The 25341-nt window shown below is 41.8% G+C and overlaps 1 protein-coding gene across 3 annotated transcripts in view; it reads left to right on the forward strand.

The window, feature by feature from the left end:
• The first annotated feature begins 8848 nt into the window (after positions 1–8848).
• LOC132104054 (histone-lysine N-methyltransferase ASH1L-like) overlaps positions 8849–25341 on the forward strand; it is a 41254-nt gene continuing 24761 nt past the window's right edge. The window contains exons 1-4 of one of the 3 annotated variants that reach the window (XM_059509242.1): positions 8849–9066; positions 9912–10008; positions 17219–18006; positions 20597–24977. In XM_059509242.1, coding sequence (XP_059365225.1) covers positions 17431–18006; positions 20597–24977 — 4957 coding nt within the window. In that variant the 5' untranslated portion in view covers positions 8849–9066; positions 9912–10008; positions 17219–17430. Of the gene's footprint in view, positions 9067–9137; positions 9610–9911; positions 10009–17218; positions 18007–20596; positions 24978–25341 lie in introns of those variants that run through there. The other 2 variants (XM_059509243.1, XM_059509244.1) reach the window with 2 other exon arrangements.

A 25341-nucleotide genomic window follows, 5' to 3' on the forward strand; every position in this document is an offset into this window, starting at 1 on the left:
TTTAACTAATTCAACCTAATGAAGAAAAACGAGACAAAACTGTGTAATCTAGAATCTAGATAAACATTTGACATAAAATTTAATAATTTAAAAATGGCCAAATATGGCTTGTGGGCTTAAAGAAGTTACATTATGATTAATTAACAATTCATACATTTTTCTTCTCTTTTTTTTTTACTTTTTAGAAATACTTTTCTTCAGCAAGGTTGCATTAAATTGATCAAAAGTGACAGTAAAGAAATTTGTGATGTTACAAAAGATTTATATTTCAAATAAATGCTGTTCTTTTGAACTTTTTATGTGTATTCATTAAAGAATCCTGAAGAAACTAATCATTTTATTAAATGATTATGAAACTAATCATTTTATTTTCCCTAAAATAAAAAGCAACACAACACTTTTTTTTTTCTTTTTAACATTTCTTTTCATAAGAAATGTGTCTTTGGGACAAAATCAGCATATTAGAATGATTTCCTAAGGATCATGTGACACCGAACACTGGAGTAATGATGCTGAAAATTCAGCTTTGCCATCACAAGAATAAATTACTTTATGTATTTTTCAGTGTACATTATACAAGTTATAATGTAAAGTTGGCATATTGTGAGACAGATTTGCATTTCAAATGGATAAAAATCACATATAGTTTCCAGCGACAATTGTCATTACATTAGACTATTTTGTATGATAAGGAAGCTTATGAATCCCCAGTTTCCTAATTTGTATCATTATTGTCATTAATGTGGGACGCATCACCATCTCATGGGTTAGTCAGATTATTTATCATCTCATTTGCATTGTAAAAACCTAAAAAATTAGTTATGAAACAGTTTCACTATATAAACCATGAAGTTTTAATTTCTGTTTCATCAAGGTAGTAGTTTCTGCATTACTGGAAGTAAATGGGTCATGTTTCTATTAATATTTTTTTATGAAGCAATACCCCCACAATGATAATTTGTTATATTAAGACACTATGGACTTGTGTAAATGCAAGATTTAATAGCCACCTAGATCAATGTAAAAAAAAGTAATAATGATATGGATAGCTCAATGGTGTATTTCACAGTCCGACCTCCTACAAAGCTTGATCCAAAAGTTCAGTGGGATTTTATGTGGACAGAATAAAAGGTGAAATAAAATGGAGGTTTAAAGGAAACCACAACACCTTTTGCAGGAGTTAAAATTTGTTGGTTGTGTGACTCTTCAATTTGTCAACTAGAAAGATCCGTTCAGTAGCACTTTTTTTGCAGTTTAAACATTTATGCCAGTAGGTGGCGTCAAGTGTTGAGTGTGTGTTTGTGAATCACTGACTCGTACTCAACGATTTGTAAAAAAAAACAAAAAAAAAAAAACAACCCAAAAAGTCTTATTATTATTTATTCAATTTCTAGTTCATACTTTTGTTTATTATATGTACGCGCTGATGTTGTCTGCCACCTTAATGCTTCGAAATCAGAATATCCACACCCAAATTTAAAGGGATACTCGACCCTGAAATTAAAATTTTTCAGCAAGTACGTGTGTCAGCCGCGTGTGAAAATGAAAGCAGTGTACGCTCGTACGGTGTCAGCCGCGCTGCAACTGTAGGCTTTAGGAGTTGGAGAAAGAGCAGACTACCCTTTCGTCACCATCAGTAACTGTAGATTTTTAACTGGGATTAGCGGTTTCCATTCAAAGTTGCGTATTTTTCTTATGCACAAAATTGGAGTATCGCATAACATTTGCATATTAAGCACCGTTTCCATCCAAACAAGTCAAACAAGTCTTCACTCAAAATCAAGTCACTTCTTGATAAACTGGTACTAAATATCACCAAGGAAATTAGGATAAGCCTCTGGATATAATAATTTTCCTATATAATAACTTGCAGCTCATAGCGAACAGCTGTTTGGGAATGCAGTCATGTAAGGCAGTTCTGGGAGGCAATTACATAGAAATACTTTGAGGACAGACTTTTCTCTAGAATTTAGGCACGATCATAAATTTTCAGATGCTGTGCATTGGTCCACTGGTTAGTCAGGTTATGTCATCCCCTAGCTCAGTCACAAGACTTGGTCTTATTATTATATAAGGGTCTGCATTGTTTACCATTGAAGAAAGCGTAATGGTCAACTTGTATCACATGAGCCTTGATAACCCATCATATAATGTGGACAAGCATGTGGATAAGCGTCTGGATAACGTATGTCTGAATAATGTAGGCCAACGTGTGAATAAGAAAAGCACATTGATGATCTTTTTCGATTTATCCTATTTTGCCCCAAGGAAGGCTTTAAGGTAAGGTAAAGTAAATGAAGGAAACATTTACATCTGTCTCCCTACGACTGTGATCATAAAGGCCTCAGTAGATATCTCGGGAGTACCCCCCGGCCTGCGAGGGGCGATGGGGGTATGTGACGAGTGGGGCGGGTGGAGTGATTGGAGATGAGCGAAACCGGTTTGACCCACCGGTCTCGAGTTCTACGGAGGAGCTGGAAGGATATAAAACTGGAGCGACGACAGTGATGGTTTTAGTTTGTGTTTTGGTTTTGATTTGTGCGCGTCGGTCGCCCCTTGAGGGGCTGATGCGCTGTTTTGTCTTTATTTTGATTATTAAAGCTTTCATTTTGATTGTCTGCCGGTTCCCGCCTCCTTCTTCCCGAAGATTACGGAGTTTTTATTGTTACAAAGGCATGAAAACAAACCGATGTAGACATAAACATATCACTTAGTGAAGCAAAAATGAAAGGAATAATCAGAAGGGCTATGATTAGGAAATGGCAAAAGATCTGGGATAGAGACATAAAGGGTTGGCATCTATACAACATTCAAAAACAAGATGAAAATGGAAAAAAAAACTTTTTAAGTAGGAAGGAGGACACAATAATATCTAGACTCTGTATTGGTCACACAGCTCTTAATCAATCATTATTTATTATTGGTAAACCCGAATCAGGTAATTTTAATAATTGTGGTATACCAGAGACCATGGAACATATCCTATTACATTGTGAAGCATGAAAGCGAAAAAATGTGATTAATAGAAGAATTAATTTTGTTGAATATTAAAGCAGTTTCTAGATCTTCTGACAAAAAACTTTCTCTGCCTTTCTAGGCAGTTGTCTCTCAGTTCTGCAAAAATACATGCAAAAAACAGGCTACAAATAAATTAGACAATCACAAGTTTGTGTTACAGTTTACTGGACACAGAATAGTTAAATGTCCCTTATATGAAGTACTGCTTACTGTATACTGTATGTGTAAGCAGTATAAAACTGTTAATGATTCCTTCAGCTCTCTCTCCAGTGCTACGATGCATTTTTAAAGTAGTCACCTGTGATCCTGTTTATACTATCCTGAGATTGTGACTGGTGTCATCAGTTTTGCTACTGAAGGCTTACTGATGGATAAATGTGTGCTATTTGAGTTCACACTGTTACACATGAGTTATTCATATTATGTGTTTGTGTTTTATGAATGAAAACATGGGAAAACCTTTGTAAAATTATGCCATTTTTGTGTTTACTCATGGTTAAACACATGGTTTTCTATGAGGACAAAACTCTTAAAGGTAAAAATGTCTTTCCATTTGGATTGTACTGTCATTATCTTAGCAATATATGATGCTTACAAGAGAACAGAATTGGTTGTTCCTGGATGTTGTTTTACAAGTTATTAGCACATCTTCTAAATAACAATCAGTTTATTGATTGGCTAATATATTGCAGTATAATTTTACTCGTCATATATTCGTCAACATTCTGAGGTGCTAAAAAAAAAAGATTAGAAAATATATGATGCTACATGTTACAACATACTGTTTTTCTTTATTTTTGCTCAAAACAAAACAAACAAAATAATTTATAGCACTTAATGCATTTCACAAAATCACACATAGAAGTGACAAAAGTTACTGCAGATGACACGGCGCATGTGTCACGTATCAATGAAAGTATTGCGCTTCTCATGTCATTGGTCACTGCTTCTGTAGGACGATCAACATGACTGGCTGCTTCGTTAGCAAAGTAGATGCACAAATCGTATTTTTTTTTAAGAGAAATATAATTCAATGCAAAAGAACAAAAAATTACATTCTCTTAAAAACCGTTCTATAATAAAAGATGCCTTCAAAGCCTTTTTATTAGAGGAGACTTTCTGAAGTTATGACAACAATAAATGTAGATCAGATGCTTATATTTGCTGCTGGGTTTAAATTTAAGGTATCTAGCTTTGTGGATATGGTATTTACCTATCAAGTAAAGTTTAAAGGTACAGGTTGTAGGACCTGCCCCTAGAGGGCGCACTACCAAAACAATAACAATCGTGTGGTTTGATGACGCTAAGGAGGAGCGTGGAATAATAGGGATTTATTGTCTTCTACCCAACCGCTGACGGCCATCAATCAGACGGAAAGATAAATCATGGATTTAACGCGAGTTGAATGATTTGAGAGAGTAGATTACATACAAAGTCAATGCAAAGATGCAATAAGACTATGGATCAGACGCGATGCCCCCCGTTTGGCGTGTATGCCCCATAATACTAATCTTGTTGATCGTTATAATAGCATACATTTTCTGAAAAGATACAAATCAAAACAACTCACCTGTCGAGTAAAACATAAGCGAGATCGGCATCTCTTTCTAGTTAAAGTTTATCGCGAAGCTACTTCCGCATTTGTCCACGACACTGTTGTCATGTGGTTTCTACGTCAGTAAAGGCGGTAACAAAGGGTAACTAATGTCATTGACAGGCGACTGCACTGCCCCATGTCACGGTTTAGAATGGGAATTTTCTCATGATTTACAAGTGGTTGAAAACAGAGATATTGTTAGTGATCAGCTGGACAAAATATATAACACTAGCCTAGTGGTTTTTGGATATTTTACTGCAAATATCTTACAAATTGTACATTTAAGACATCATCCAAAAGTGTGGGGTAAATACAATTTAAAAGAAAAAAAAAAAGATTTATTATTAAACTGATCAAAAGTGACGGTAAAAGTTTTAATATGTTAAAAAAAATGTATTATTTCAAATATATGCTGTTTTTAATTCTTCTATTCATAAAAGAATCCTGAAGATTTGTTTCATGGTTTTCACAAAATTGTTAAGCAGTAAAACATTTTTATTGATATTAAAAACAATGATAATACAAACCTTTATTAATAATCGAGCAACAATAATACAAAATAATAATAGATAATTGTGCACCACCTTGTGTAAATCTACCTTTACCATCACAGGAATATATTGTAATAGGCCACAATATTGTAAGTTTAAGACATAATCCAAGTCCTTATTGTCACTTTTGGATAGTAGTGCATCACTAAAAAATTGCTTCCTAAAAAATATTAAAGTAGCAAAAATTATTATTAATGTTGCAAAAACATCTTGGTTACGTATGTAACCTTGGTTCCCTGAATAGGGAACGAGATGCTGCGGTGACGTCACCACGTATGGGAACACCTTCGGTGTGACGAATGTCTGAATCCCTATACCATCCCGCCAATCCTATTGGCCAAATAGCGCGTGGCACCGCCCATGCATGCGTACGCATATATATACCTGGTGCCGCGCGCCATTTACCTCAGATTTATGAATGAAGAAGAAGAAGAAGCTATCAAGGTATGGCACGGCCAGAACCGCAGCATCTCGTTCCCTATTCAGGGAACCAAGGTTACATACGTAACCGAGATGTTCCCTTTCATAGGTCACTTCGATGCTGCGGTGACGTCACCACGTATGGGAACGCTATACCATAACGCCTGACGTACCTGATAGCTTGGATCCAAGGAAGCATCTGCTCAAGCGGAGAGAACCCGGGAGCCAGGAGCCGTCCTCACATCCAGACTGTAAGACCTTATAAAAGTGCTCGGTGAGGACCAGCCTGCCGCAGCACAAATATCATCCATAGAGAATCCACTAAGAAAGGCTTGAGAAGAAGCCACTGCTCTCGTGGAATGACCTTTTACTCCTAAGGGCGAAGCGAGCCCGCGCGCCTCATAGGCCAAGGATATAGCCTCCACCAGCCAATGGGACATGCGCTGTTTCGTAACTGCATGGCCTTTATTCTTATGTCCAAAACAGACAAACAGCTGGTCAGACTCACGCCATGGGGCAGTACGATCCACATAAGTCTTTAACGCTCTCACAGGGCAAAGACTTAGATCCCCAGACTCCGCCACAGCAGGGGAAAAAGCCTCCAGGACCACCTGCTGAAAATGAAAGGGATTGGACGCGACCTTAGGAACATAATTAGGCCTCGGTCGCAACAGCACTTTCACAGAGCCCGGTGCAAACTCCATGCACGAAGGTGAGACAGAGAGAGCCTGTAAATCCCCAACTCTCTTGAGGGAGGATAAAGCCATGAGAAGAAGTGTCTTCAGAGTCAGGATCTTATCCGATACAGTTTCCAGGGGCTCAAACGGATGCCCTGACAAACCCAGTAACACAATGGATAAATCCCATGAAGGAACTCGCACAGGGCGGAAAGGTCTCAACCATCGCGCACCCTGTATGAAGCGAGAAACCAGTGGATGACGACCCACTGAGACACCACCTATATACTCATGGTAGGCTGAGATAGCTGCCACATAAACCTTCAGGGTGGCTGGTGTCATTCCATCCAAAAAACGGTCCTGAAGAAACTCCAGTACTGAAGCCACAGGGCAGTAAACTGGATCCATATTATGAGTTTCGCACCATGTCGTAAACAGTCTGCACTTGAAAGCATATAAGCGTCTCGTAGAAACTGCTCTAGAGTTTAGTATAGTCTCGGTGGTTTCAGCAGAAAGACCGGGACATATCAACTCACTCCGCTCAGAGGCCACGCCCACAGATTCCACAGATCTGGCCTCTGTGCTTGCGATAATAAATCCCGTCTGAGGGGAATCTCCCACGGAGAGCCCGCTAGCAGATTGATGAGATCCGCAAACCACGGCTGTGTGTGCCATCGCGGAGCCACCAGCAGCAGCTGTCCCACTCTGTCCCGCCGTATTCTGCATAATACCGCTGGGATCAGACGAATCGGGGGAAACGCATACAAACTGGTCCTGGGCCAGCTGTGAGCTAGCGCATCCAGACCCAGGGGTTGATGGAGGGCATAGGGAGAACCATAGCGGGCAATGTGTAGTCGTGCTCGACGCGAATAAATCCACTTTCGCTTCCCCGAAAATCCGCCATAGGTGATTCACCGTTTGGGGGTGTAATCTCCATTCCCCCTGCTCCAGAGCCTGCCTGGATAGTAAATCCGCTCCGAAGTTCAGTCGTCCGGGGATGTAAACAGCCCGGATCGACAGAAATCTGTTGTGAGACCAAAGAAGAATACGTCTCGCCAGCCTGCACAGGGGGCGAGAACGCAATCCTCCCTGATGGTTCAGGTAAGACACGACCGCAGTGTTGTCCGTTCTGAGAAGCACATGACGGCCGATCAGTAGACTCGAAAAATACTCTAGCGGAGGGCACAGTCCCTGGCAGGCAGAAAAAAGATCAGGAGCTGCTGTTCGGTGCACGAGAACGAGAGGCATTGGCCGTCGAACTCAGGTTCAACCTTTTTCGTTGGCGTTGTTGAGCCGGTGGAACAACCCTAGGGCCCCAATCCTTGCGAGGGGGCGCCATAGGTGAAGGTTCCTCCCGAGAGGCCACTCACTGGCGGTGAGAAGAGGTTGAGCGAGAGCGCGCGGGCGCCTGTCGGCGTTCAACCTCTCTGGGTCTGCGGGGAATCAGCTGGCGGAAAGCGGCTGATTGCTGTTTCGCTGCTCTGAATTTCTCCACCACTGAAGTGACAGCCTCTCCAAACAAACCGTCCTTAGACACAGGGGCGTCCATGAGAAAAGATTTATCCTTCTTCTTTATGTCGGTGAGATTAAGCCAGAGGTGGCGCTCAACCGTGATTAATCCAGCCATGGAACGGCCCACTGCTCGAGCAGTATGTTTGGTAGCGCAAAGCGCCAAATCAGTTGCTCGCCGTAATTCCTTAACCGCCTAAGGTGTAATACAGGCGGGGGTTAGACACGGCGACATCGAAGAACACATCTACCCTAGAGCGCAGCACTCTGAGCCGCAGGCCATCGCAATGGGGGCATGAAGAAAGGCCGCTAAGTGCCTCCTGTGCGTGGTGTAAGCCTAGGCAAACTACGCACCTGTCATGAGTGTCCCCCTTAACGATGTACCTAGTACACGGGTCCTTGCACTTTTTGAAACTCATCGCGTCCACGGAGAGGAGTATACTGCTCGTTGATGATCGCTGTGAACGCGAGACAATAGGGCACAGAAGATTCGCTTCGTACTGAAGGAATGAAATCTAAGGTAAATGGCGCGCGGCACCAGGTATATATATGCGTACGCATGCATGGGCGGTGCCACGCGCTATTTGGCCAATAGGATTGGCGGGATGGTATAGGGCTTCAGACATTAGTCACACCGAAGGTGTTCCCATACGTGGTGACGTCACCGCAGCATCGAAGTGACCTATGAAAGGGAATCTAAGAGATTGTTTTTGAAATATCAGAATGGAAAATAACCTTACTAATTGAAATACAACAGAGCTGATGGAACACCAGAAATAGGGAAGCTGGTATCTGAACAGAATTATTTAGAATAATAACAGAAATAGAATAAATGTGAAATAGATTCTTTTTCCTCTTAGCAAAAAGAGCAGAGTGGAGAAATATCACGGTTAAATTTCCTTAGATACTTATTACAATAGTAATAATGATGAATGATTTAAAAAAATTTCATGCACAAATCACACCTCATTCAAATCCAGCGCGAAACTCGACGTACGGCGTACCCTCCACTCACGTAAAATAACGCAACTGTCTCTTTCGGTAGGTAATCAGTGGCACTTTCCACACTTTATAATATCCACATTTCACACCCTCCCTTCTACCCGTCCCCCTCCTTTCCTCTACTCTCCTCCTCCCGCTCTGACTGTGAGAATGCCCGTGCTGTACTGACAGAAACGATACGGGCTTAGCAGACATGGAGGCCCGATTAACGAGAGAGGCCCATTCCGACGCGTCTGAGCTCGACTAACGCGAATCCGGATAGGGATTCGGGTGACACATCGGATTATCACGGGTAACAAGCACCGCACAAAAGACGAGGGAGAGGGCAAAGAATTTGAGGGAGAGATCCATTTCGGGTCCTCTGTTGATTCAACGCAGCAGCCGCCATTTTGTTGTCAGTGTTTTTAATAACCCGTGCAGGGCTCATCCCGAAGAGCGAGAGTTTTTTGTATTCCGCATTTTCGAGGATGTTTTTACACTACTGCTGGATTTTTATTGACGGCCCGAGCGAGAAGGGAACACTTTACTAATGTGCTCCGCTCCAACAGCGGCTGCTTCGTTACATTAACGTACTAACGTTAGTCGTGTGAACGTATCGCGGGGTTAGTTAGCCAGTCCAGCAAATGTGCCTGACATGACAGATCATTAGATTGCGGGTTTAGTGGTACGATCTACATGGTGACACTTCACTCGTTTGGGGGGTGGTAAACAACACAGAGACGTGAATTGAATGACCGTTGACATTGTGTACGCGGGGTGATAGCCGCGATGTTGAGCAAAGCCAATTTAACGTACCTTGCTCACAGACATCCTTCAAAATTTCAATGGCAGCGAGGTATTTTAACATCCAGTCTCAGTCCAATAACTTGCTATTATTGTTTCATATAAGTCTAGTTTTTGGCACACCTTTCTAATTTAAGATTAAGCTCATGATATGCTCTTTGCTAACGAGCTATGCTAGCTATATTAGGATCATAAAACGTGACTAGTGCATAAATATTGTCACAACTCATTTTCGCGGAATGACTGGATATACACACTAGACAAATATTTTGCTATGGCATGCATTGGTTGGAATGTTCTTCCGTGAAATGTGACCGCTTTCCCCCCCTTTTGCTTTTTTTTTGGGCACATCAGCGATTTCAAGATAAATATCCGAGCGAGCATGCTGTTGCGTAGGAAGAGAGGATTTTGATCGCAAATTATGTGAACGCCGTTCTGGACCGCTAATAAGGTGAGCAACTTGTTCATAAATTCTGCATTTAGACTGAAAATGTGCTTTAAATGGTTTTAAACGAGCTGGTTGGTTTACTATGACATCTGTCAAGCAAGTGAAGAAAATGCAGTGTTTTGATGAAATGTTCGAAAAAGCTTTGTTTGTTGTCGCTGGTAACGTTACGTAAGTTATTGCTAAATAGGAAATGTTGCGGTATGCTTTCACACGGCGTTTTGGGAACTGGAATTTATGTGTTCGTTTCATCGAAATGAACTTTCTGTAGTACGCTACCTGCTGTAGATCATCCTCAGTTAACCTCGCTCACAATAGTGTTCGTTGCACGTGCAAATTGCGCGCGCCTTTGCGTGGTTATATTTTTCCCATAGGAGCAGATGTCTTGAGTAGTGTAGTAGAAAGTGGTGTCTGGAGCCTTTGAGCCACCTTTGACCTCTGACACCGCTGTCAAGGAAACCAGAAGTAAGCTTCCCACTGGCTGAGTGCTGTTTGAGTGGATAGGCGTGATTTCAAGCATTTAGTTTGTGGTCGGAAAAGATTTCGCCAAGACGCATTGTGTTTGAAATATGAGTGCAGATTAATAGCAGATGTGTCTGATGGTTTAGTTTCGTTTTGTGATTCTTTCTGGTGGCATCTGATGCTAAGTTGCGAGCTGTATGTTATAGAAGATAAATGAATCGCTGGGAGGCTTACAGTGGCACCAAAATATTGAGAAATTAAACTAAGTTGCATTTATTTTTTTGTGATTGAGAATATGCTCAATATTGAAATATATTGTTCAAAATAAAGACAAAAAATATTTAGACACTTTCTGGTTGTGGAACATGTTTGTGGTTGATGTGATGCACCACACACAAAAAATAACTTTAAGATCAGGTGGTTAAATGTAATGACAAAAATGTCTAAAAGAAAGTGGAAAAAAGTTAACTTTCTAGGAAAAGGTCTAGACATAATTTGTTTGACAATTGATGGATAGAACTTAGTGGACCATCAGTAGAACCATAAACCATTATGTTTTCCTTTTCAATGATCACTCAGTGTACATCACAATATGGAAGAAAAGATTCGCAAACTTAGGCTGTTTCATTGCAGCTTCAATAGGATGTATTAAGCCTTGTAGCTTAAATGCTGGTTTTGAAGAAACAGACCAACTATAACTAGGCTCCATCCAAAAGGAAGATAGGGAAATGAGAGGAGATGCTAATTGTCTGCTGTAAGTCCTCTACACACCATATCTTTTTTAATATAGTTTTTAGATGTAGTTTGTCAGTGCTGTTTCTCTTACCCTCAGGCTCACTAAGTCTAAACTACAACTCCACTCACACTGTCTCCCCATTTGTCCTGCGGTGTGTTTTGGCTGGCTGGAGGTTGTGGTTTTCTGTGCTCGAGTTAGTATATTATATATTATATACTCATGCTGCCAAAACGAGCATTGATTAAAGAGTTGTGAATGACAGGTGCTGAAGGAGCGTGGATGGAGAAGGAAGCAGACGAATCACTGACTTGAGTTTCATTTTTGTTTGTTGATAAATTGACTTTGATGTCACACTAAGAAAAAATGCTTCTGAAAATTAATCTAATCACAGTTTAGATTAGGGATGGGACGGTATGAAAATTTAATATCACGATTATAGTGACTAAAATTATCACGATTATCAATATTATCACGGTTTTGTTGAAACAAGATGAAAGTGTTCAAAAATAGTTGATGCTCACACTGAAAACATTTCAGCAAGTTTTATATTTAATAATCAACAAACAACTAATAAAACAAGCAACTCTATGCACTTAATTTAAAGAAAGATTAAATTCTGTGGCATTTCCTTCCTTACAATGAAAAGTGTAGAAGCATAGAAAAGCATAGAAAAGTCACTGACTTTCGCCATTCCTTCTCGAAAAACCCCCCCAAAAAACATTGTGCGCTGCGCTTGCGTCAGACTGTTGCTGGCTGGACATGATTTAATAGTGAGTTATTAAAACCACGATAATCAAACACGGTTTTAATGATAATTCATTTTTAAACGATATTACTAACCTTCAGCACATTTTATCACGGTTATCAATAAAACCGGTTATCGTCCCATCCCTAGTTTAGATTAGTGTTCATGTTTCCATGTACTTAGGGTGCTTTCACACTTGGTTCACTTGCCTGGTCTGAAGCCGAGTTCGATTGCCCCCCGTCCCCACTGGACTGTGTTCATATTATGTTATTTGGGTCCGAACCCGGTTAATTTGTGTCATCAAGCCAGCAGCTGTTTACCCCGTTGCTTAGGAATGGCGTCGCAGGAGAATGCGGCAAATGCATAACATTACTCTCTGCACTTTTATGTATTTACGTTTTTGAACCATTCGTTTTGTTTACAAAGCTTCGGTACGTAATGGCACTTACGTCTGTCTTATGAATGTACTGCAAATAGGGCTGGGACAACGCGTCGAGGTCATCGATGACGTCGACGCAAAAAATACGTCGACGCAAAATATGTGCATCGATTCGTCGACCTGTTTTTATTTCTCTAAAAAACGTTTGCAAAACGTTTACCTTATGTGCGCTGAATATACGCGATGGCCGGATCAACATTCTGTCCAACGTTATATAACCAATCCAGGGGTTTTTCTGCATTGATCTTGTTTTTTGGCGGCTGTAAAAGCCTTATTTGATCGGTGAGTGACAGTGACAGGGCGCGTACGAGAGAGAGCCCCGGCTGCGCGCGCACTCACAGTCTTCAAACAACACGAGCGCTTCTTGCTCTCTCTCTCCCTCTTTCTCTCGCTCCATTGTGCATATTAACCAAAATCATTAAACACGATAGAAAAAGGGCGAAACACCCAAGTTTCACGCGCACTCGCGCACTCACAGTCTTCAAACTACATGAGCGCTGTCTTGCTCTCGCTCTCGCTCTCTCTCTCTCGCTCCATCGTGCATATTAACCAAAATCATTAGACACGATAGAAAAAGGGCGGAACATTCAGAGATTTTTTTTTTCTACATGACAGGCTGCTGGCTCCCACTGTTAATTTTTATTTTTTATTTTTTGGAAAAGCACTCTCTTTATTAGCTTAAAGCCCTAAAGTTTACATTGGTTACTGTATTCTTTCAATTGCTCTAAACAAGTATTTTGGGTGAACTTTTTTATTGAATGCTAGACATTAAGTTGTTGTTATTTTCATCTGAAAGAAGAACTTTTTTTCAGTAAGCTAGATCCTATGTGTTCAGTAAGCTTGTTTCAGTAAGCTATGTGTTTTCAAGGCTTCAAGGTTTTATTGAATGCTATCTCTATACAAGTGCAAAGTAATGCATTCTTAGTCAGTCTTTTATTTTGTAAATTTAAGAGAAATAAACAAATATTGCAATGCTAAGGAATTCATGTTTTTTTCATTCAGATATGTAAATCAACATGTATAAATTGTTAGTAGTCAATTAATGGGGAGATAATCGAAATCGGTCTGAAAAAATTAATCGTTAGATTAATCGATGCACCGGAAAAATAATCGCTACATTAATCGTTTAAAAAATAATCGTTTATCCCAGCCCTAACTGCAAATGATCTGAAGAACACTGAAGGTGAAAAGAAATGAAGACATACACCTCTCTGTTTGCAGCACGTCAGTCACGCTTGTCAGGAAAGGGAGTGAAACACATTTTTATCAAATAATATGTCATTAATGACGGTTCACTTCCGCCGATTTGGTGTGATTGCGTTCACATCAGCAGTGAACCGTACCGGAGTTCACATGAACTGTACCTCAGACCACCCTTTTTAAGCGCACCGGAGTTCGGCGTTCACGTCATCCAAACAAACAGAACTCTGACGTCAATCGAACCTGGGTGTGCATCAAAAGTGCTAGTGTGAAAGCAGCCTTAATGTACGTAAATAACGAAAAGTAATGGTTCACATTGTTATTGGAATAGTAATTTATAGTAGCTCAGCTGGTAGAGTATGATGCTTGCAACGCCAAGAGCATGGGTTTGAATCCCATTGCTTCAGATAGGATACCTAAATATAAAAGTGTTGGATTTTTGCAAACGACAGCTTGCTGCAATTTTTTTTCCAGCTTTCCCTCAAGACTTTTCTCTAAGCTATTTTACTAAACAAGGTAGCATTTATTTTTGGCATCTTCTCTGCAAAGAGAGGAGGGATAAAAGAGAGAATAGCACAGTAACGAGAAATGGAGTACGACCCACAGTGCTGAGGAAATAGGGGAATGATTGTCACTAAGGGAGGGACGGTCCAGGGAAAAAAGATGGAGGGAGGGAACGCTGGGGAAATGTGTTTTCGATTAGCAGGAGCACAACGACTCTAGTTTGACCGCTTTACTGTTAGATTTCCAAGTGAGTGTTAGAGGGAGACTGAATGAGTGAGTGGACGGAGAGAGTGACAGAACAGGGTGAAAGGGTAAGTTGGGCAGAGAACAAGAGAGGTGTGATTTTTGGATGGCCTCATGTGAAATGGGAAAGGGTGAATGGAAAAGAGGGTGTGTTTAAGTGAGATGGGGTTAGTAATTGTAGAAAACATTGAGAAGTTGGAGTAGAGAGAAGGAAGGCAGGGCTCTAAGTTCTGGAGCACAGTTTATAGTTGTGGTGATTTCACAAAAAACGACTTTCTCAATATAAAATACCACCACTAATGAAACAACACTCCATAAAATGGCTCTTGGAGCTTTTTCTCGTAACGAGCGCTAAACGGCCGTAACCGTTCATGTAGTGTTCCAATGACTTCTTAATAGCCGTTCTGGATAACCTTTTAACCTAGGCTCTCAGCGGCGCATAAAGAAACTGTCCACTTTTGTCGCTCTTCCATGTTTTTTTTTTCTTTTTCTTTCCCGGTCTTTCATTCACTGGCAGTCATAAAAAGGGCTTGAAAAGGTGACTGGATCCTCTGTCTCCCAGAGGTCCTTTTATGCTGAGGTCACTAATCGGACTCACCTCTCAATGACTTGACCCTCAGAAAGCACCTGTGCTTGGCGCAGTACTAACTTACTCAGTGGCCTTTTGTTTTGGAGGTGTGTAAGGGGCATAAGATTACTTTTGTCAAGCCCCCAGTACTTTATTTTGTGCATTCCAAAAAAACTTAGTTCTGTCTTTTATAATCCAAGTTTGTTTATAAAAAGGCTCTTACAAATGATTGGAAAAAGGGATTGTTAATTTTTTTGTGAACTTCACTGCTTAGAATTTCCTATTACCATTTAAAAATGAAAAATTCTGATCCTCCTGTCCAAATATTTATAGTTATTAGGGATGCACCGATCATGATTTTTCAGGGCCGATACCGATTTCTGATTGTTTTTTTTTTTTTAAGCAACAAACAAGAAAGAAGGAAAGTATGCATAAACGAGATGAAACTGGCTTTTGGCTATTGAAAACAATAACCGTAACCATCTGAAATTAATGGCAGTAACTGCACAGTAAGTAGCCTACATTCAATACAAACATAGATTGTACAGACATCAGCATTTAGCTTTTGCTTTTGAATTGGGTTGAAACTACATAGAACTGGCCTTAAATGAAAATATTAACTGTAACCATGTGAAATTAAAAGCAACAACTGCATAGTTCTACAATCCAAACAACACAATCAACACACATTCAATAAGATGTTTCTTAATCAGCATTCAGGATTAGTTTTAGTTTTTAAATTTGGTTTAAAAAAAAAAAAGGCCTTTACCAGTGAGACTAAATAAAAGCAGGCCTATGCTATATAATTAAATTATTCCAAAATGTTAAAATCAAATAATATTTGTGCGAACAAAACAAAGATGCAAAGTGTTTCATTCGACCAAAAAAAAAAAAAAATTATATATTTTTTTATTTAAGCCAATGAAATATAAATAACTATTGTCTCAAGTTAAAAAATATAGATGTGAATCATTACCCTAAAAAATTTTTTTTAAGTCGATGTAATTTTAAGGTAAAATAATATAATCATCCTATACAGAACTGATGTTTACTTCTGGCTTTTCAAACGTGTATGCAAGTTCAACTTTACAAAAAAAAAAAAAAAAAAAAGCATTTCAGTTTTCTCACAGTTTAGTTGAGAAGTTGAGCTGAACATCCCTTCACCGTCGCTTGTGCAGGGCGCGGACAGGTACAGTATGCTCGTGCAACTTCAGTGAGCAGGAAAGGGGCTCTTATTTGTGCGGCAGTACACCAACGTCTGTTCGCGTCCTGCTATCTGTGCCTCAGACGTGTAGCTCTGCACTTCCAGTGCTGATCGCCTGCCCATGTCCTGCGCATAGATTTCACAATACTTCCACACAAATGACATGATAGCGAATGATTACAATGTAGTCTTTTATTATATTTAACGTATTTTAAGCAAAAACCGTCCGGTTCCTATTTGTGGTTGGTCAAACGACGCATTCCTAATAGTTACATGAGTATTATAAGGCTGGTTCACACAAAAATGGATATTCTGAAATTATTTCATAAGTCTTATGACTTGTTTCGTTCTGTGACACACTATGTGATGTTTTGCAAAAGTGGTCTTGCTCATAATGGGACTTGGCTGAACTCCAAAAAGGTACCATAAAAGTAGTTGATTTGCTTCTTGAAATGAAACATTTCATTCAATTGGTGTTTACATGTACAACAAAACTATCAGAAATCGGCTCATAAAAACATAACAAAAGAAAACCTTATCTCCAGTTTTGATGAAAAAACTGATACCGTGGCAAATTAATTTAATCTACTGGTTAAAGTGCTAGAGTCCAATTAAACGGATGGGCAAAAATAGTTTTTTTGTCAAACTGTTTATGACTTTAATCTGGTAATATGTGTTTACAGGATCTTACATGTTGTCAGTTTATTAAGCATTATCCATGTTAAATTGTGAATGTGATCATATTCTTTTATCAGTATGAAGCAGTGCATTTGTTTAACAAAAATACAATTATGCAAAAGCCACTTGAAATACAAATATTACTGAATTGGTTATTAATTTAATTTTACTTCAGCTTTCTGTCTGGCCACATAGGGTATCATTGAGAACTATCCACTATGCAGAACAATCAAAAGACCCTGTACAGTTTGGATTTTAGTGACTAGATTTACTATGTCCTTAGTTGGATCATTCAAAGTCATTTTTGTGGTGGTAGTGATCCATGTTTGCAAAGTCGTTCTGTGTTAATAATTAAATTAAAGGTTAAGGCTGTCTCAGAAGTGTGGCTAATTTGTCTTTTGGTCGTAACACCCCCTCTCTTGTTTTTATCTCCTCAGTTTGAAGGTGAGCAGGCTGGGCACCTGGGAAAGGACGACTGCTTCAACCCAACAAGGATTTTTTTCCAACCTCTGCTTTCCCCCCTTCCCCATCCCCTCCATTCCACTTCCTTCTTCCTACCTGACATCTGCACAGTTCTCCAGTACCTACCTATACTTGCGAGTGAGAACATCCTGTCCCACTCAAGCCCCCCTTGTTCCCCCAATCACCAATGGATCAGAGGACACAGGGGGGGCCCTCTACACCGCCCCTGCTCCCTGTCAATATCCCTCCAGCAGAACGCGAGAACGAGGGAGTAGGAGGAAAAAAGGATGATGAAGAGGAAAAGAAAAAACGAGAGAAACCAAGAGATGGGGCACAAAGTGAAACTTGTGCTGCTGAAAGTGGGACTAGTGACCAACAGCCGCAACCCGCACAGTTCTCGGTCAAAGAAACTAGTTACTCAGAGGGAAATGTCAAGCTCAAGATAGGCCTACAGGCCAAGCGCATGAAGAAGCCTCCTAAGATACTGGAGAACTATGTCTGTCGTCCAGCCTTCCGAGCCACTGTAAGGCATAGTGGAGGACGAGGTGGAGGACGTGTTAATCGTGGGGCCGCAGCCAGTGATGGGAGCAACCACACTTCTAGCCCAAGTCGTGGAAAAGAAGGAGAGAAAAGCCCCTCTGTCAGCCGAGGAGCATCTCTATCATCCAGTGCTCCTGCTGCTTCATCTCCCTCACCTTCTCTCCCTCCTCCCGTTTCCACCAGCCCAGTTACTCCTGTGAATGAAGGTGCTCCAGTAAAAAAGGTAAGGTTGTTTAACTTTTCACGCAACATTACTTAAGACATTGTACATAAAGAAAGAGACTAGCTGAAATTACGTAACAAAGAAACCAACAGTGACATGATTGAAAGTGAAGGACAAACTCAAATATCATTCTCACTCCACTCTCCTTTCACTAAGCTAATGTGGTTTCATCAGATAAACAAGCTTTTCAAATCTTGCTACATTTTCTTTCTCACTCTCCTCTTTTCTGATAATGTAAACACTTAAACACTTTTTATTTATTTATTTTTTTCTTTTCCACATTTCTTTGTCGTAAATATGCTTTTCTGTCTGATCCAGAGTATTCTTTTTTTATTCTTCATCGTTCTTTGTCTTAATTCTGTGTCATAATGTATTGTAACCCTGTTAGTTGTGACCTAATGGTTAGGGAGTCGGACTCGTAAACCAAAAGTTTGCGGGTTCGAGTCTCGTACCGGCAGGGATTGTAGGTGGGGGGACTGTTTGTACAGCGATCTCTCCCACGTTCAATACCACGACTGAGGTGCCCTTGAGCAAGGCACTGAACCCCGAACTGCTCCCAGGGCACCACAGCAAAAAATTGCCCGCCCACTGCTCCGGGTGTGTCTGTGTGTTCACTGCTGTGTGTGCACTTTAGGGCTGGGTAAAAAAATCGATTTTTCGATTAATCGTTTTTTAAAATGTGGTCGATTCAAAATCCATTCTCAAAGGTCATGAATCGATTTTTTCCCATATTTATTTCCTCAGACATTGAACGTAAGATTAGCGTTAATCTAATTACAAATCTTCTCCACTAGATGTCACCCTCTTATGTGCCTTGTGCGATGTTACCAACGAACCTGTCATTCATTCCTTCAGTTTAAAGCAGTGGTTCTGAACCCGCGGCCCGTCACGAATTCAAATGCTGCCCACCATTTGCTGAACACACACACACACAACTTTTGCAACTCACTTGAAGAAGTGAAAGCAAATGGAAACACCATATACTACGCAGCAATCATCCTTAATTGAAGAAATGTGGCAAAACATCTATGGAGAGAACCTCATATTATTAAATTCGAAAGTGCTTTCCATATTTGGATCAACATAGGCTACATTTGTGAACGCACATTTTCTGCAATGTCGCGCATCAGGTCATGCTCCCGTTCGCGTCCAGACTGCATCTTGCGTCCGCGAGTCCGCTATGGACCGCTAGGCAGGCATGATGTAAACATCGCCATCGGAGAGTGTGTACCGAGGCTCTGAGCAGACGACCGTGCGGACAGGTGCGCGTGGTCAGTAGTCTTCAAAAGCACAATTGCACATGTTCAGGCAGTGTGAAGAAGCCCATTGCCAATCGAACCAATCGGGCCGGGCTCGGGCTTGTGTGGTAAATGAGCGGTCATGTAATGTGTTTCGATTAGCGCGAGAAAGATGCGAAAATGTATGCTGAGTAGTTGAAACGGAGGCTTTCCTCTGACGATTACGTTTTTTGTAGCACCAGCAACTAAAGCAAAGTCTGGTAGGCCTTACCTAATTTCACAAGAAACAGGTAGGCCTTACCTAATCTTGGTGAGTAAATGTTTTTCAAATAATAACTAAATATTATTTGAGTCTTAAATGCATAATGTAGACAGAGTAGGCTATATAAGCTAATGTTGGCATTATTATTTTATTATGTCGGCTGCTATGGCGAAGCAAATCCGGCAGAGCCTTTATCTTAATTCATTTCGTTATTGCTAAATACCCATCTTAATTTAGAATTTATCTTAATTAATTTTTTTAAGAAAGACTTGTATTTATTGTTGCGTTGGCCTATTTATATGCTAAATGAGCCTATACCTAGGGCTATTTATAGAGTGCTGAGATGTTACGATGTTACAGAGGACTTATTTTATTTCTTTGTTCAAACTTCCAAGTGGCCTATTACGTTGGTCATGTATAAATTATGTTAAACCATGTAAAATGACTCATTCCTGACAAAAGGCAAAAGAGCTGCATGCGTGTACATTTGAATAATGTCGGGCTGTAAATGGGTTCGGGCTTTTAAAAAGCTGTCAATCAAAATGTACTTGTCGGGCTCGGGCCGAAATCTGTCGGTCTTAACTTTTAATCTGTCGGTCTTAATAGAAAATCGAATCGAAAATCGAATCGAGAATCGAAATCAAATCGATTTGAGAGCTTGTGAATCGAAATCGAATCGATCTGGAACATCTGAATTGATACCCAGCCCTAGTGCACTTTGGATGGGATAAATGCAGAGCACTAATTCCAAGTATGGGTCACCATACTTGGCCAAATGTGACTTTACTCTCCCCTCCTCTATTTCACACACATATTTCCTTTCTCCTCCCATCTCTCTCTAAAGTCCTTATGCTGTTTTATTGATTTGGAGGGAATTAAAAAAAATTATGATCCAAAATTTAATCAATAAAGAGGAATTGTAGTGGCATACACATACTGCCAAATATAAAATTTGATTATTTTGGTAATAACTAGGTAAAAAAAACAGCTCAGTTAATAATGCATCATTTCTTTGTGTTCCATGATTTTTTTATAGTACACTGAATTAAAAATATGTACAATTATTTTCATCTTCTTTATATGCATACAGGCTCCTCCAAAACTTGCCTGTAAGTCAGAGGGAAAGGCTGATGTAAAATCTGTTGCTTCTTCAGAGAGACCCCTTAATCTTCATCGCCCAATGACTGAAAGCAAATCACCCTCCTCCGGAAAGAAAAACCACCTTCCACAAACCAACTCTGCTCCTACCCCATCACCACTGACAATGCCCCCAGCTACCACATTGCAACAGGACCCCAAAGCAGATGGGATCTTAAAAACTCCTCAATGCAATTTTACTGAGGGGCAGAAGGAACAAGACAGGGGAATTTCTGTCTGGGGTACTCCTACAGTTACTGAGAAGCTTGCTCAGCTCATAGCTACATGTCCGCCATCAAAGTGCCCTAAGCCAAAAGCCCGAAAGGTGTCACCAGCTCCAGCACACAGTAGCTCGCCTCCCTTAATTTCTAATCTGCAGCGCCCTGAACGGGCTATGGCCAATAGGAACACCTATTCCAGGGCGGTGCACCTTGCCCCAGCACCACCAGTTTCACGGCCCCCAGGTCGCCCATATGGGTCCAAAAATAAAGACAGTATTCTGGATAAATTTTCTGGCACCTCTAAAAAAGAGGAATCAGATGGACTTTCAAAAGGGGTCACCAGTTGCAACAGCAGCACAACCACCACCACCACTAGTACTGCACTGTCTCAAAACAGTAGTCGCTTGACGACATCCACAAATGATAGCACTGACAACAGTACAACCAATGGTATGAAATCGCAATCTCGTCTTGGGCTTTGCCCATCTCATTCTTCCTCCATGACTTCTCTTTCATCACCACCATCACCATCTTCCTCTTCTTCATCCTCCTCCTTAGAAAGAATAGAAAGTACAGGCTGCCACATGTGTTTGCCAGTCTCACTAGCCTCACGGCCTAGAGCAAGCCCCTCCCGAATCGAGGAGTTTACTGAGAAAGACAAAGAGCGTGACCGAGACAAAGACACAGACAGTCCCAGAGATTTAAGTAAGGGCTCTACTCCAGCTTTGCCAGGGAAGCAAGATGCTAAAGAAAGGTGTTCTTTGTCAGCTCCTCGAAGTGAGAGGGGTAAGAGCTCAAGTCCAGTCAAACATAGTCCCAATCAGGAAAGTCGTGTTAATAGGGTACCAAGTCCTACTGAGTCCACCAAATGCACTATTTCACCTTCATACCCTTCTGGTGCCAACAGGAGCCCACCACAACTATGTGATGACACTGGCACTCTATCTCCTGCATCACCAGCTGAGCAGGATTCAAAACCTTTTAAGAAGCGGAGAGGACGACGGCCTCGCTGGACAAAGACAGTGAGTCGCACCCACAAGTTTTCACATGAGCCTGCTTCTAACCATCAGAAACCAATGCCATCAGGACTTTCCACGTCATCCCCTACTTGGCAACCTGTGGAACAGTCTCCTTCTGGTAATCGGATGTCCCCTGTTGCTTCAGAATATTTTGATTCTTCACCCAAGAAGAGGGGACGGCCCAAGTCCAAAATGCCTCGGTTAGATGCACCAGCACGTGGCCTCACCCCAAACAAACTGGCACCCTCAAAAGTCTTCTCCAGTCTGCTCAAATCTAAAGAAGAGCAGGATCCCCCTGTTTTGCACCCTGAAGTGGACTTTAATCCACCTAAACTCATGCAAAGAAAGCGTGGACGTCCCAAGCGCTCGCCGCCAACCCTTCCACAAGAATCCCAGCCCCCAACACTTGCTCCTGAGTCGGGGGATGCTTTAGTAGGTGAAAAACCTTTTCGTAATAAGGGCAATGGGCAGCTCATTATGAAGACAATTATAGGCAAAATTAATAAGATGAAGACAGTAAAACGGAAAAGGCTCCTCAGCCAAATACTTCTTGGGCCGAAACCAGGGACTGAGCAGGAAAGCTCAAGAAGCAGCAGAGTGCCGGGGGCTGCGGCTGCTACCAAACCACGGTCTCTATCATCAATTGCTGCTACATTTGGGGGCAGATTAGGACCCCAGATCAACGTTAGCAAAAAGGGGACAATATATATGGGTAAAAGGAGGGGTCGTAAGCCAAAAACATCAGCTAATCTCTCGCCAGGTGCCCCCACACCCCCTCCTGAATCTTTCTTGTCACCAAACACTTCATCCCCACACCATCATCACCAGTCACAGGCCTTACAAAACCAGCAACACCACTTGCCTCCATCTGAGGTGTTCCCTTCGCCTTCACTCTCACAGTCAAGTGGAGGACAGAGTCCCATCAGTGATGCTAGCTTTGTTGAACCTGGCTCAGTGCATTTCTCATCACACCCACACTGCAGCCATTCCCATCAGGGCCACCACTCATTTTCCTTTCCTCCACCTACTTTTTCAGCCCCCTCTGCTCGCACTGTAGCAAGCTCCTCATCATCCACCGCAAACCAATCTCAAAAGAAATCATCTTGCCGGGGTTACCACAATCACCACCACCACTACCGGCAGCACTACCATTATCGAAAATTTTCTCCTCCAAGGCCACTATTGCCCACGTCTCCTGCTCCTCTTAGTGAGCTGAAGGAGGCCACACCTTCCCCAGTAAGTGAATCACACAGCGAAGAGACAGTACCCAGTGACAGTGGAATTGGGACAGACAACAACAGCACCTCAGACCGTGGGGAAAAGGCTGGCAGTGCAAGTGGCTTAGCTGGTGTAGGGGTCTCGCAGGGTATGGCAAGTGGACTCTTAATGCCTGGTGTCATAGGTCCAGCCATGGGAGCTGGAATGGGTCTTTCTTCGAGAGGTAGAAGGAGGCACTCATCTACAGTTCTCTTGGAACGTCCCTCACCTACACCCTCCCCACTTGGAGCGAGGGCATCACCTGATACAAGAAGACCGCACCCAGCTGCCCCATCTCCTGCTTTGGTTGGACATAAAGAGAAGCACAAGCATAAGTGCAAACGCCGTGGACATGGCTGCCCCAGCTATGACAAACTAAAAAGGCAAAAGCGAAAACGCAAGAAGAAGTACTTGCAACTGCGGTCACGTCGACAAGACCCGGACTTCTTGGCTGATTTGGATGAGATCTGTGTGCAGCTCAGTGATGTACGAATTGGTCATCGCACACCAACACTTCGTTTGGGTAGCAGTTTGGGTCTGGGTGCTGGAGCAGCAGGCCCAGGCCGCGGGTCTGCCTTGGGAAGTGCCAGAGCCAGCAGCAGCCTTGGAGGTGGAACCAATCCACCACCCCATCATTATCTACATAGAGATCTCTTGCCCACCATCTTCAGGATCAATTTTAGTGGATATTATTCACCCCACCCAGCCTACCCATGTGATTCACTTCATTATGTCCATAAGCCAGATCTTAAAAAGAAAAGAGGGCGACCACCTAAGCTTCGAGAATCGATATCAGAAGTACCTTTTGTACCTGGGTTAGGCTTTCCCATCTCCAGTGGAGGTTTCTATCACCCTTCTTATGGTGTTCCATACTCTTCAACTCCATTGGGACTTGGCTACTATCGTGGTTATACCCCAGCAAGTGCCCTGTACTCCCACCCCCATCACCAGGCTCCTCACTCTGGCCCATCCCACCATGTTCATTCCCCTTCTTTTCCTCCACCCCCTCCTCCTTCTTATGTCCATCATCATCACCCCTCCCACTTGCTTCTTAACCCTTCCAAATTTCACAAGAAGAAACATAAGCTGCTTAGACAAGAGTATCTAGGTGGTGGTCGTTCATCAGTACTCTATCCTGCAATGTCGTCCGAGCTGTCATTTGGCTGGCACCACAAACACAAGCATAGGCACAAGCACCGTGATCGCTGTGGAGAAGAGGAGGGTGATGATGTTGGTGGAGTTGTAGGTAGCATTGGAGGCAGAAGTGGAGGAGGTGAGGGGTTGGGTGTTGGAAGAGGGGAAAGAGGGAGTGTAGAGTCCCTGCAGCGTTGCCGGTTCGGGCGAGATGGCTCTGCTGACTCCAGTGCTAACAAACAGGCAGCTTCTGCCAACTCCCCTTCCTCTTCCTCCTCATCTTCTGCAGAACGGTACAAGCGAAAAGAAGCTTCTATGTCTTGTCTTGGGCCTTCAAGACTGTCTTTGAACAGCATGAGCCGGGGACATCATCCTATTGACTCCTGGTTCAGGATGGGAAGTTCTGATACTGATTACTCCAAACTCTCTAGAAACCAGTCCCTTTCTGGCTCTGGTGCATTCTCTGAAGGACATGTGCAAAATACAGTGGAGTGCTCGGAGAGTGATGAAGAAGATCCTGCTTCCCCCCTTGAGGAGGCAGAGACCAGCCACCACACCAACTTGTTCACATCTGCACTATCTCAAACCTCCCTCAAACGGAGTCGTAGTAAAAAAGGTGGATCATCTGAGAGCACCAGTCTTTCAAGATTGAATCAGACGGTGAGAAGAGATCGTTCCAAATCTGCAGAGAGAAGAGAGATGGGTAAGTGAGAAATCTTACAAACAAATGCTGATATTGTGAAGCTTATTGGACTTTCAATACTTTTGTGCTATGATTATGGCTTACATTGCAAACATGCTCTGTTCAGAAATGTCCTTGTATTTTTAATTTTTTATTTATTTATTTATTTTTTACATGTTGTCGTCAAACGGCTGAAGCTGATTCGATTTCAGTACTTTCTGTTAGTGTTCTGTCTATAAGGGTCAGGCCATCACATCAAAAACATTTTGCATGGTCTGTTATAGACTAAATGTGACCCTGGACTAGGGCTGTGTGATTTGGGGAAAAATATCAAATTGTGATTTATTTTTATTTAATTTTGCAAAGTCAAGCTTCAGCTTAATAT

The sequence above is a fragment of the Carassius carassius genome, chromosome 25 (genome assembly GCF_963082965.1).
Source record: "Carassius carassius chromosome 25, fCarCar2.1, whole genome shotgun sequence".
Lineage (NCBI taxonomy): Eukaryota > Metazoa > Chordata > Actinopteri > Cypriniformes > Cyprinidae > Carassius > Carassius carassius.